Here is a 13,645-nt window from a genome sequence, read left to right as displayed (position 1 = left end):
ATGCTGCACATTCTTCAAAGGGTCAGACCTGCCCCCAGGCACTCAGGGAATTAGCTTCTCTGAAGAGCCCCAGATCTTCTTTCCGGAGCTGCCCTCTTCCTGGCCAGCCCCAGAGGCTGGCTGGTTCAGGAGCGCTGTCCGGGCTCTCCCATCGCCTTGAGTGAGGCTCAGAGGCTGCGTGGATCCTCTGTTGGAGAGGTGCTTCTGGGCAAGGAGAGGCAGAAGTGGGGCAGGAAATTGTACCCCTTGCATCTTCCTAGGTCTACAAGTCCAGCTTAAGGGGCATCTGGGAACTGGGCTTCGGCCACATTTGGCGGGAAATAGACCTGCCTTCACCTGCAGTGCTGTGGGGGGTGGGGGTTGATGGAAAGAGCAGAGAGTGAGGCATCCTGGGGTGGGGATAGGGAGGTGAGAGGCCAGGGGAGGGGGCGCCCGGGAGCGCCCTGACCTCGCCGGCTGTTGGGAGGCGGAGGGGGATGGGAGTTGGGGGAGACGAGGGGGCCAGGCAGCCAATGGGAGGGAGGATCTCGTTTCAAAAGGGTTAACCCACAGCCAATGGGAGCCTGGGGGAGCGGATACTGCTCACTCCATTCAAGAATCCCAAGTATTCAAGATGGACGGCAGGGAGTGTGGAAGGAGAAAGGGGGCACGGGAGGAAGAGCCAGATCGCCGAGGAGAGCGCGCAGCGCCCGGCCACCGGGGCCCTCGGTCCCGGGATGGCGGGTGGGGGCGCGGCCGCGGGGGATGGAGCCAGGCCTGGGAGCGGGGCAGGCGGGGGACGAGAGGGCGTGAGAGAGGGGGAGCGCGGCCGGGGAGGGCAGCCAGGAGGGAGGGCAGGGCAGAGAAAGAGCCCGGGAAGAAGGAGGTGGCAGGCAGAGGAACGTAACGAAGAGCCATGTGTAGGTATCGGCAGCTCCCAGAAGGGAAACGCCACCGATTTTCGGGTTTCTTCTCTGCTGGGGAGGGGAGGGGTGGTCTGGGCTCTTTCTGTCTCCTCTCTCCCCTCCTTCTCCACTCCCGATCTCCTCTGTCTTTTCCTTTACAAGCAACTCTGAACGGGGACGCACCGGGGCGGCCTCCCTGTCACTTTCCAGTGGGGGGTGTGGTGGGGTGGGGAGGCGTGGGGGGCTCCGCGGGGCAGGGCTGCGGCTGGGCCATCTGTCCGCCCGGGGCTGGGCAGGGTGCGGGGCCTTGGCGGGTGTGTTGGGAGGGGCGCACCGTGGCCCAAGGGCTGGAGCAGGGCAGGGAGTTGTGCATCTTAAGAAGTTGGACTGAGCTAAGGGACTGTGTGTAGGGGGGGGCTGGGGGGGACGATGAGGCCCGCCCCCGAGCTGAGAGTTGTGGGGTGTTACGGGGTGCGGGAGGTCGGGAGCAGTGTGCTCCTACTCCCGGGCTGGCTGTTGGGGGTAAGTGTGTGTTGTAAGGGCTGAGTTGTGCAGAAACTGTGGCTGAGAGTTGTGTGTGTGCGCGCGTGCGTGCGTGCGCGCGTGTGGTCCAGCCTCGAGGTGTGTGTGTGTGGGGGGGGGGGCACAGTAGGGTGTGGAGGGAGAGCGCCCCTCACCCCTTTCTTCCCCCCTACCCCTCTCATCCCATTCACAGAACATGGCTTTCAGGACCCTCCTGGTCTCCTCCTCCTGTCGCCATGGCTGCGGGGAGGGGGTGGGAGGAGACAGTTGGGGCCAGCCGCTGCCCCCGCTGCTCCAGCTAACCCTCAGCGGCCCTTTCTCTCCCTTCCACAGGCTGGGCCCCATCCCCTGCTGCTCTGGGGGGCAGGGGCCGGAAGATGGTGGCCAATGAGGAGGGGGAGTAGAGAGAACTTGAGCCGGGCCTCCCCTCCCCCATTTCCTCCTCGGCCTCTACACCCGCCTCTGGAAGGAGCTCGGGGATGGCTCCTGGGCCCAAGGTGGGGGAGGGGCCCTGCTGGCTGGTGAGTTGCAGGGAATCCCGCCCTGCAATGAGTTGGGTGTGAGAGTTGAGGGGATCTTGGCCCCGGCTCCCTCTCCCTTCTCTTCGCTAGGAGCACTCCTTGGTGAAGGATCTTCCTCTAGCCTCCCTAAAGCTGGCGGGGCAGTCCTGTCTTTCCCCCTCTGTTGACATGATCCAGTTCCCAGCTGGGACTGGTTTGCCCAACCCAGAAGCAGAGGCCTGGTGACTGACCCTAGCGGGGCCTTAGTTTCCGTCCATTAGAACTGTGCAAACTAGGGGACAGGGCCCATGCTTGCAGATTACAGGAACAAAGTCTGCCTGGGAGGGCGGCAGAGCCTCCTGCTTCCTGAGCAGGGTGGGAGAAGGCTGGAGGGGAAGCCCAGAGGAAGAGCTCCCAACTGGAATTCTGTCCTCCATTCCTCCTGTTGGCTGTGGATGGGGGAGGGAGGGCATCAGCATGGTCGAAAGGCCTTCCCTGGTCGGTACACCATAGTTCACCGGGGCAGAACTAGAGCTGGGCCTTCTGGGGCCACAGCTCTGGCCAGGAGTGTGTCCTACTAGGGCTCTGAACCTTTGGCTCTCCAGGTCCAGTCGTGTGCTTTGGGTTTTAATCAGTCTCAGGATTGTTTATCCAGAGTTTAAGCCCCCTCCTGTAGGGTAGGATGGGGAAGTCCTGGGTAAGCTTGAAGACTTCCTAATGGGAGTCCCTGGATAAAATAGGAAGCACCCTAGATTCGAATCCCACTGCCAGTGAAAGCCTATCCCTACCACTCAGTATAAGAGACGGAATCACCCTCCCTATTTTGATTCATGTTGAATCCCTAAAGTGGATTTTGAAGACCTCAGAGGAGATACAGAGCCATGGGGCCACTCACAGCTTCCACCTCCAGACCTGGAAGCTTATCTGTGCTGCCTGGGGACTTATGACTATAGTCCCTCACCCTCTGGTCCTGGAGCTTCAGCCAAGGTGTCCCCTTGAGGCCTAGGACCCCCCTTTATCTAAAAAGGAGAGAGCTTTAAAGTAGGGAAGAATAGAGGGCTCTGTGGTCCTGGTGGGCAAGCTTCTCTCCAGAAGAGAAGCTGACAGAGACACAAACCAGATAACGTGAGTGTCCCCAAATTTTCTGGGGTTTCCACCAGTCACTTCCTGTGAAGACTGAGAGTGAAGCTCAAGGTATTCCTTTGGCTGCCTCCCTGGACCCTGTTTCCACGCCAAAACTCAAGAAAAAGGTGGCCGCAGTGCTGGGCAGGCATGAGGAAGAAGGCAAGGAGTGGAGCGAAAATAGAGGATTAACACTGGGAACGGAGGAGAAGGGAGGAAAGCTGTACTGAAGATGAGAAAGGCCGAGGGAGGCTGAGTGGGCCGGGGACTGGGAGAGGGGTGAGGAGGCAGGGCCGGCACGCCTCTGCTGCAGGCCGGAGCTCTTTTCACATTGTGCTACTGTCTGCACCTACCACTAGCAGTGCAATGTTAAAAGGGCATTGGCCGTGTAGTGCTACCAGCGCCGGCTGCCTCCTCAGCATCAAGACTTCCTCTCCCATCTGGGCACCAATCAGCTACCCTAGTGGGAATTTGGGAAGCCTCACTATCACAGGTGAATAGCTCACATTTATGAAAGCACTTCTACATGCAATCTGTGTGCTAGACCCTTATTACGTTGTGGGTGTGCACTAGTGACATCTTGGCAAGCCATAACCCCATTTCACAGATGGAAAAACTGAGCCAGAAGGTTTGAGCAGTATGGCCAAGGTTATATAACTCTTCAATTGCAGAGCCTGGATATAACCTTGTCCTAAATCTGACAGTTCACCTATCTTTTTGTAGAACTATCTGAAGAGGTTTGGGTAGGTTCTCAATTGAGCTGAGGGGTGGAAGGCTTGAATGCCACCTGCTGGTTGTATGAGGGTATCTTCCAAAATCTTAAGCCTTTAAGGATAAAAGTGGCTTGTTGGCTTGAGGTCTCAGCTGTGGCTTGGGATTGGAGGGTGGTGAATGGAGAAGATTGGGAGAATCCTTACTTTGACCCGAGTAGACCTCTATTGGAAAATTAGATGCACAAGAAAGATAAAAGGGCTAACTTGAAAACACTGCTCCCCAGGGATGAGGACATGGGTGCTCCTGGCATTCAACGCCTGTGGCTTTTTCTCTGGGTCTTAGGTATAGAAAGGAGAGCTTATATCCACCTGTAATTCCCAGCATGACCCCTCTTGGTCACAGGTGTTTGATAATGATGTTTCTTGAGGGTATACCTGTCTGGCCATCCAAGATTTAGACGGCATTGCCCACAGGCTGATCTTAGAGACTAAATAGGATCCCTGGGCAGAGCCCACAGAAGGTTTCTTCCAGGAGAGATTGCAGGATCTTGAAAGCAACAACTATGCCATTTACTTCTTTGCTTCCCACAGTGCCTCGTTGGCTTAGTAAGAACTTAAAAGTAAGTTGAGAGACAGGCATATTTGGGGAGCCTTAAGAAGGCAGCTAGTTTGTGCCCAATTTTCAAGGTCAGAGATTGAAGCTTCAGAAACCTTCCTGAACTTTGCTGCAAGAAATGGGACCAAGAGGGACAGGGTTCTGGGTCCCTCGCCGGAGCCTGAGAGGATCTCTAGACATCACCAGGTATGCAGACACTGAACAGGGGGGCAGACACCCCCCCCCAAGGCCTCTCCGATGGGGGTGCATTTGCTTTCTTGCACCTGACTTCCAGTTCTCTTCTGTTCTTCTGCCCAGACAGCTCCATTCTCACATCTGACAGCATTGGAGATGCTACACAGTTTATGTCCCGTACTTTCTTCAGTCTATTAATGGTTCTACTTGAGTGTCTTCTCTGGGCACAAAAAAGCCATTTGATGATGCCACTCCACTCTTGTTAAAAAACAAGAACTTTTCAGTCTTTCCCCAATGCCCTCGGGATGAAATCTTGATTCCCTAAATGGTCTGTGACTGCTGCCTGTCTTTCCTGTGTCCTCTCATCTCTCACCCATTTGCACCTATACTCCAGATAGGGGAAATTTTTATTTCCTCCTCAAATTGGCTAAGTAAGAGCCACCTGACGCAGTTCTCTGCCTGACCTATTCCCCCACCTCCTACTCTTCACCCACCCAACTTCTCATCCTGCAGGTGCCATCACAGTCATCACTTTCGCTAAGCCTACCTTGACTCAGATTTTTATTTTTGACTCAGATTTTGACTAAGCCTCTCCTGCAAGCTCCCAAGATTGCTCCCCATCCCTGTTCAGATCCTGTCACCTTCTATTGGAATTGCCTGATGACTGTTTGTCCTCCCACTAGACCACCATGAAGTCAGGCCATGCTGCCTTGCTCTTCACTTGCATCTCCAGTGGTTAACACCATGCCTGAAAAGCAATAGTTGCTTTGCAAATATTTGCAGTATCAATGAGTGAACATGGAAATAACAAGCTAGCTTGTTATTTGGTTTTTATAATGTGTACAGTCCTCCCTGCAGTTGTCAGTGACCCAACAACAATAGCAACTTCACATCACTGCCAAAAAATTACACTTGGGTCACATGATTGTGTGGATGCTGCAAATTTGAACTGTTTTGTTCCACTTTGTATCAGTTGCCAGGGCAGCACCTTAGCTGGGCGACTTTCCTCTTAGCCTTAAGTATGGCTGTGAGCTGACCAAAATATGACAGAATCAGCAAATATGCAAAGGCAATGGGACCCAAGAACACCCTAGCTCTGGGATGAGTTTCTTCCAGATGTCCCATCATGAATCCAGGCAAATCATCAAGGGCTCCAGTAGACTCAAGCTGTTTTTGGGTGCTCCAAATGGAATGACTCACAAAAGCCATCCCTCTAACCAAACAAAACCTCACCTGGATACCCATCCCTTAGTAAAAACTCCAGTGGGGTTTTGCCACAGACAAAGCAATTGCTGCCCCCTAGTGGCATGAAGGGACGGTGGGGGGGCGGGGGGGACTGGTTACTTGCACAAGGAAGGAAAGTCAGAGGACAGCACTTCATAGCTGCTTTTCCTCTTTTTATTAAAAATAAACCCAAACACTTTATGTATCATACAAAAGTTTCATTCGCTGGTGGCAGCCACGAGAAAGCCTGGCCCCGTAGCACTGATCTCCCGCCTCCCCTCCCTGGGACTGCGTCCCAGGGAGCAGTAGCTGGGCCTCAGGGAATGCCCCTAGAGACCGCTCGCTCCGGAAACAGCCAGCTGGGGGTGGGGGCTGCTGCCGAGGCAGCTCTCCCCATCCCACTAAGTGGCAAAGGTTAGATACTGGAAAGTGCCTCTTTAGTGCCAAGATAAACAAGTGGAGTGAAATGGAAACCCTTGTGATTCCTCTATTTCCCAGGGCCTGGGATTTGAGATTTTTCCTTTCACCCTCAGAGACTGCTTTCTCCCTGTGTGTGAGGCCCAAACTTCACCCCAACCCAAGCGTTTTCTCTGATATTCTGTAGCCCAGGATATACCAGCCCCTGACTCAAGCTTTGTCCTCTGTTTACTCGAAAAGGTGGAGCAAAAGCAGATTCCTCCTACTGGCCTCCGCCTAACGCATGGCCTGCCATCGCCTCCATTTATAGGACCTTGGGGCTAGGAGGACCCACAACCACCCCTTTCCCCAGTTTTGCCTCTCTCCTGACTGCTGCCCACTCCTGAGCCTTGGACACCCCTGGAGCCCCCCAGACCCCTGTTCCAAAGAGGCCTGGGAGTGATGAGGTGGAGGCGGGAGGGGGTGGTGGGAGCCGGAATCCCCCCAGGGGTGGAGCAGTACTCATGCTGGTACAGACCGCTTGTCAGGGCCAGGAGACAGGTATGGGAGGGTGGGGCATGCGGAGGAAGGGCACTGCCTGCCTGAGCCCCTCAGTCCCAGCCGTTGTCCTTCACCATGTGTGACATTTCAATGATGTACTTTCCCTCCTTGTACTTCTGGCTCGTCTCAAAGGCTTGCTCCTGGTGGGGAGGGAGTGGTGAATGTGGGACCACGCAGTCCCCGCCAGGCCCTCCTACCTCCTGTGTTACCCCTGCCCTGAAAGTCCCCCCACCCAGTCCACCCCACTGGGGCTTGGAGGGCCATGAGACTGTCCGTTTGGGAGGGCGCCCCTCCCCTGTACTTACATATTTCCAGCCCAGTGTGGTTTTGCAGCTCTCACAGAAAATATCAGCTACCGAGTGGAGCCCGGTGAGCAGAAGGCGCTGTTCTGCCGGCCCACAACCCACGTTGACCCTGTCTCAAGAAACAGGAGGGACCCAGCACCGAGTGGTGTCGCTCTGTCAGTCCAGCCCCCCAACAGCCCAAAGGAGCTTCCATCTGGAGAGCTTAACCCACCCAGCTGGGAGCCCCTGCCTTCAGCAACCTGCCCCCTTAAGACGAGTGCCTGGGCCTTCCTCCAACAGGGGATTCCAGTTCTGCCCAGACTCCCCACAAGAGAACTGCAGCCTGAGCTTCTGAACCCCTTTGCAAGAGGGGACGCAAAGCAGAGTTGCAAGGCCACCTTCTGGTGGCTCACCTTCTTTGTCCACAGAGGAACATGATGCACACACACACGCGCACACACACAAAGAGAGAGGTGGACTCACACGGAGTTAAACAGGTAGGCTCGGCCGTGGCTCCCTTGGAAGGACTGTGGAGACACGGGACGGGCAGTGAATCCCCAGGGGCATGGAGGAGGAAGGGCAGGCTGTGGGGGCGAGGAGGGGAGTGGCAGGCCCCCATGTGGCGTACCTTGGAAATGAGCTCATCGTGTTTGGCCAGGTGTGCTCGGCAGTGGACGCAGCTGTAGGTGCGGTGGCAACGGGGCAGGTAGCTACGGAAGGTCTTGGTGGGGAGGCAGGCGGGGCCCGGACCCGGGTCACAGCTGGGCATGACGGGCTGGAGGACGATGCCCTGGCGGGCGGGTGGGGCCGGCGCTGTGCAGCCCCCACACAGGCGGTCGCAGGTGAAGCAGCGGAGCAGGTTGGCTAGAGCCGTGTTTCAGGGCAGGAGAAATGTGGGGGGGCTGCCCGGCCAGGGCCCCCCCCCAGACGTGAGCCAGGTAGGAATAGAAGTCACCTGGGAAGAGGGGAAGGTGCATCAGGAGAGCTGTGACCTCACGTGGAGCCCCTCCGAGGGAATGGCGAACCTGGTGCTCATCTCACCCCTGCCCTACGTGCCCCATCGCCATCAATTCAGCGTTCAGTCGCTCTGAGCCTCCCTGTCCCCTGGATTCCCATCTGCTCCGGCAAGCCTGGCAGCAGTTCCAGGCCGCAGGTGCCCTAGCTGGGGAGGCGCTGTCTCACCGCGCGCACCCCCCCCTCCCGCCCCCGGGGCGGGAGCAGCCTCCAGCATTTCCACGGGGAGCAGCCGCTGGTCCACGCTGCCATGGGAGCGATGCCATCTGCAGTGCTCTCCTTGATTTCAGTTCCTCGGCGAGGATCTGCGTCCCACATGCTCTGATAGGCTCTGGGGCTCTAAGCCTCTTAGAATTTGGGGATGTCTGGCAGTTTTTCTATTTCATCGCCTCTATTTGCAATACAATTGGTCCTTCATACATTTCGTGTGGGAGGAGGAGGGGAAGATGAGAGGGAGAGCAGGCCAGGCCAGCAGGTGCACACACCGGGCTTCATCCCTCCCCTGGGCACTAGAACTCCATGGATGTCTCCTTCTCTACCAAAGACCTTGGAAGTGGCTGTTATTGCCTGAGCCTGCCCCTTGGTCCACTCTGTGTGGCTCAGAAGCAGTGCCTGGCTGTCTTCTCAGCCTGAGCCCCTTGGTCTCTTTCTACTGCTCTTTACAATGGCCTTAGCCAATAATTCAGGATGGAGGCCCCCAGCTATAGGAGAGAAACTCTCTTCAGGCAAATCTGATGGCTGGACCCGATGGAAAACGGGCCCCCTGGCAGGAAGGACAGCACTCCTCTTGGGCTGAGCAGGGCTGGCGGGGGGGGGGGGGGGGGTCATGTATGGACAACATCTTCAAGGAGCAGCAAGAGGGGGGACTTGAATTTTCAAAAGCTGTGCTTAGGGGCACAAGGCAGAGAATGCTCCCACCTTCTGCTGGAGGCAGGGACAAACAGCAGTGCCCCTGTGGGTGACAGAAGATATATTTGCCGGGTTCTGATTAGGAGTCTTGAGGAAAATGTTGACATCTGTCCAAACGCCAGCCCCTGCGTGGCTGAGGGAGCTGGAGGCAGAGGATAAGAAGGGAGGTGGCCTCTGGTGGCTTTGATAAGCAGGTGAGGTGCTGCCTTCTCCTTCATGGGGCCTTCAGGGCCGTGGCGGGTGGTTTAGCCCAAGTCTGTTTCAGAGGTGCCAGCTGGGTGCTCTCTGGCAACGGCAGGCCCTGAGGCAGCAGGGCTCCGGGCAGCCAGGGCAAACAGGCTGTCATCCTGCCCTCTGCAGTGGCTGCGAGGGCCCAGCTGCTCCAGTCCTTCTTGGGGCCGGCAATCTCTCCATAAAACCCCGGACAGAGACCATCTTCTGTTCCACGTCCTGTCCCCGTGGCCAGCCCCGGGAAGACACCCAGGGTGACATTGGGCTCAGGTCACAAGAAACAGGCTCTCCTCACCAGCACAAACTGGTCAGCATCCACTTCACGGGTCTGCCTCCAACTTTGCCTGCGGTGGCCCTCTGCCGCTCCACCTAGCGCACCTTCAAGGGCCCAGGAGGGGGCTGGCCAGGTCCCTGCTCGGCCTCCTTCCCCGGGCCTCCGTCACGCCTCCCACCCTCTCTCTCCCCTGCTTCCCCATCAAGCAAAGCAGAGGCTGCACAGGCCAGAGAATCACTCACAGGAGGGGCGGTAGGGGTCATATCTTCTCCATCTCAGATCACAGAGAGAAGCAAGTTGGGCAAATGACAGGGAAAAACAAAGACAAGCTGAGTGCTGGGGAGAGGATATTCCCCGAGTGAGCCAGAGCTGGACCGTGGGAGGCGGGGAAGAGGGAGGGTTGGGAAGGGAGGGCTGCTGAGCAACCATCACTGACAGCAGAGGCCCCAAGGCAGAGGCTCCAGGAGCCAGGTGCGAATCCGGTGCCTCTCAGGGGGAAAAAACGGGAGGGGGCCACGCACTCACAATGGATTTTCTCATCTGCTCTGAGGCGTCGGCCCCCTCTGGGCTGGCATTCTCGCATGGTATGGTCCAAAATCATTAGCAGCGCAGCCAGCTCCCAGGGCGGACTTTGGGGCAGGGGGGAGGTTGGGGGGGGCGGTGGTCTGCAACAGCCACAAAACAATCAACAGCGATGCCTGATGCTGCAGCCAAAGTTGCCGGGAAATAAGTGCGGAACTGGCAGAGCTTGGAGAGGGATGGAGGAGCTGAGGAGCGGAGGCAGCAGGGAGGGGGAAGGGAGGACAAAGGAGGGATGAATAATGCTTTTGCAAAGGGGAGAAAGCAACACGCAGCAGGAGGAGGAAATTTGCAAAGGGGAAAAAAATCATTTGGAGAAGGGCTGCCCCCTCACCTTGAGGTCTGCTCCAGAGATCTCCGTCTATCTCTCTCTCTCTCTCCTCACTCTTCTCTCTTCTCTTTCCGCTCCTTCAATTGGGAAGGGGTGGGGGAGGGGAGTTAGGGGCTCAAGACTGGGGCTGCAGAGCTGGCCAGCTGCTGGGGGGCCAGAGGTTGCCTCCCGTCTGTACCTCGGTCTGTGGGTGAATGTAGCTGTGTGTTGTGGAACTGCATCATAACACTGTGAGTCATCCATCCCCCCACCCCCCTCACCTCCCACGTCAGAGCAGGGCTGGGAGACACAGGAGGCGGGTCGGGAGGGAGAAGGCAGGCATCCAGCGAAGGGGCTGGGGGGAGTGAGGCAGGGGTGGGAGCAGAAAGCCGGGACAGGAGGGGTACGAAAGAGGAAAAGCTGGTTGCTGAGGAGGAAGGCAGTGTGGTCAAGGAGATAGAACCTTGGGGAAGGACAGGGCTGGACAAGGATGGAGTCCTGGTGGCAGGGCTGGAGGAAAGGAGGTGGTGAGGCAGGGGACTGTGAGAGATGGAGGAAGAGAGTCAGGCTCCTGTACATACATTTAAGATGACATTTCCCATTTCAGCTGGGACCCCAGACTGACACAGAGAAAAGACATCGTAATTGTCACATACAGCAAATTGTGCCCCCAAGCGTGTGCCCGGTACTTCCCAGCCTCAACCTAAGACCCCTCAAAGGAGTCACAGACTAAATAGAACATCTCACATGCAGGAACCTGTGAACCACCTCCAAATTCCTTGTGCTTCACAAAGGGAGACACCTACATTACATAAGGTTCCCTACTGGGCAGTAGACTTTCTGAGGCAGGTGCTCTAGGCCAGCAGTTGCCAACTGGTGGTCCACGGACCACTGGTGGTCCATGAGGTCCGAAAGGTTGGTGACTGCTGGCCTAGACCACAAGCCAGGAAGTGAGGAAATTAGCAAAACCCCCTTTAGACATAGGGAAACCTTGTGGTAGGGAAAGTGAGGAATGCAGCCTGTCAAAGACCTACCTGGGTTGTCATCCCCTACTTGACACAGTGCTTGGCACCTAGAGGGCATTAAAATTGTTTTTAGCCCTAGCTAGTTTGGCTCAGTGTTGGGGTACAGACCCAGCAGGTCCAGGGGTTCCCAAAGGTATGGACGGAGTCAGCAAAGAAGGAATGACACAGAGACAGCGTTCAGTTGATCAGCAGCCTAGCCAGGTTCTTTAGCCAGGATCTCTAGCCAGGTTCTCTTGCCATGTTCTCTCACTAGGTTCTCCAGCCAGGTTCTGTTTTTTATTGTCTTGTTACATCTGTATTTATACCAGTTGATTTTAATCCTATCAATTTCTATTCCAAAGGTTAGGGCGTTTCTTATCTCCATTCCAGGGAGTAAAGATTATGTAGCTTAAGCATGATTGTTCATAGTTAAAGTGATTAACTACCTGCCTGGCACTTAGTTAAGGGGTTTTATTCCCCCCTAACTCCAGGGAAAAATCCCCACCTGGGGAAACAACCTTTCTCAGAGAGGTGACCTTGGTTAAAACACATAGCGCTAAGGAGGGGAGCAAACATATTAAGAACAGTATGCCACATACGCCAGGTCCCTTGAAACATGCTGTGCAGATGTTTCTTCCCTGCAGCGACTGTGTCAAGCAGCAAGGATGGACCAGCTTCTGGCAGTTCAGTGGATAGAGCATCGGCCTGTGGACTAAAGGGTCCCAAGTTCGATTCCAATCAAGGGCATATGCCTGGGTTGTGGGCTCAGTCTCCAGTGGGGGCATGCAGGAGGCAGCCAATCAATGATTCTCTCTCATAATTGATGTTTCTATCTCTCTCTCCCTTCCTCTCTGAAATCAATAAAATATATATTTAAAAAATTGTTTTTAAAAATCCAAGAATGTCTTCCAGGTATCCTATAAGTCAGTCACTCCCCAACAGCCTCTCTCCTACTGAGCAGGGAGTTTTATTGAGGATGCTTTCCCTCCTTGAATCCTGGACAGTTACACAATGTCAATCATTTACCCTGCAGGCAACAGGTTGGGCCACGTCTATAAGCCTCTTGTCACGAGCTTGGGCTTTGGAATATTGTATTTTTTGCTATGCCACTTGCTCACTGTGTGACTTTGAGCAAATGACAAGCTTACACTTTCTGAGATCCAGTTTCTTGTCTGTAAAATAGGGGTAATAACAGTAACCAACCTCTTCAAGTTGTTTTGAAGACTTGTGGTAGCCCCTTTCACATCCCACGTTATTCAGGGTACGTGTTCAGGGTTCGGGTTCTGGAGAAGGCCGCACACAAAATGAAGAGAGACTAGAAAAGAATTAATTTGGGAAATGGGGGCCAGGCGGGAGTCCACCTCTAAGGGGAGTACTACCACTGCTCTGGCCTAGCTCTCCCTTTTATTTAGTTTGGAATACACCCATAGCCCTTAGGCAGGCAAGTTCCAGTAACACACAGACTATCTTATCAATAAGGATTTACATGACTATCTGGTGGGGAAGTTGCTTCAGCTACCATTGTCTCGACTAAACAGTGGGTACATAGCTCTGAACCTTTTCAGGGCTACAAGGGTCACCAGCCTTCCGAGTTCCCTGTCCACACTTCTCTTCTAGTGAAGACAATAGGCGGTTTCCCACATCTCCCCCTTCTCTTTTCCTTAAAAAATCTTGTATCTGCAGACCAGAAATAAACATATAAGCACAAAAAATGTTTGAGTCCCAATTTCAATGTCCAACAGTTCTGAGTCCAAGTTTCAATGTCTGACAGTTCCTTATGTGTACATGTCAGCAATGATATTTCAGTTCTGGATGGTGAACAAATGATGGCAATGCAGGTCCGACCCTCTCTGGTTTGGTCCTGGGCAACCTAGCATGACAAAGCGTCCTCAACGTCTTCCATCTCTGGATTGTTTTTCCTCTTGTCTTCATGGCTGGAGCATTCCTGATAATTCCTCTCTGTTGCAGGAATCCACATGGTCTTGGAGTTGTTTTCTGAAATATATACAAACATATTCTCGACCAAAAGTTAATAAAGGAAATTTTAATTGGTATCCTTTTTATATTTGCCCAAATGATTTTCCTTTGGCTTATTTTGACACCATGTATGTTTTTCATGGGTGTCTTGCTGTTAGCATTACAAATGAAAAATTTTTTCTAGATGTAATTTAGTTACAGGATATTTTTCCTTACATGGTATTTTTCCACTATCCCCCCCTTTTTTGATTTAATTATTAGGAGGCTTCTGGGAAATTTTTATAATGTAGTCTAGATAACTTTAAATTTTAATTTTTTGCACAAAAATATGACTGCTTTAGGTTCATTGCA

The 13,645-nt window shown here is 54.4% G+C and overlaps 1 protein-coding gene across 3 annotated transcripts; it reads right to left on the bottom strand.

Annotated features, from left to right (window-relative positions):
* Positions 1–5,891: 5,891 nt before the first annotated feature.
* On the bottom strand, positions 5,892–10,562 carry YPEL4 (yippee like 4). 3 transcript variants are annotated; one of them, XM_036325823.1, is made up of 5 exons: positions 8,929–10,562; positions 7,625–7,951; positions 7,480–7,523; positions 7,018–7,126; positions 5,892–6,852 (listed from the first exon to the last, which is right to left on the bottom strand). In XM_036325823.1, the coding sequence occupies exons 2-5, from the start codon at positions 7,763–7,765 to the stop codon at positions 6,763–6,765; spliced, it is 384 nt and encodes a 127-aa protein (XP_036181716.1). In that variant the 5' UTR covers positions 7,766–7,951; positions 8,929–10,562; the 3' UTR covers positions 5,892–6,762. The 3 variants fall into 3 exon arrangements, with proteins under 3 accessions (XP_036181716.1, XP_036181714.1, XP_036181715.1); XM_036325821.1 differs by having other exon boundaries at positions 10,338–10,562; XM_036325822.1 differs by lacking the exon at positions 8,929–10,562 and adding an exon at positions 8,038–8,185.
* Positions 10,563–13,645: the final 3,083 nt, after the last annotated feature.

Source organism: Myotis myotis, unplaced genomic scaffold (assembly GCF_014108235.1).
Source record: "Myotis myotis isolate mMyoMyo1 unplaced genomic scaffold, mMyoMyo1.p scaffold_m19_p_10, whole genome shotgun sequence".
Lineage (NCBI taxonomy): Eukaryota > Metazoa > Chordata > Mammalia > Chiroptera > Vespertilionidae > Myotis > Myotis myotis.
Note: the sequence above shows the minus strand (reverse complement) of the source record. Positions and strands in the feature narration are given on the sequence as shown.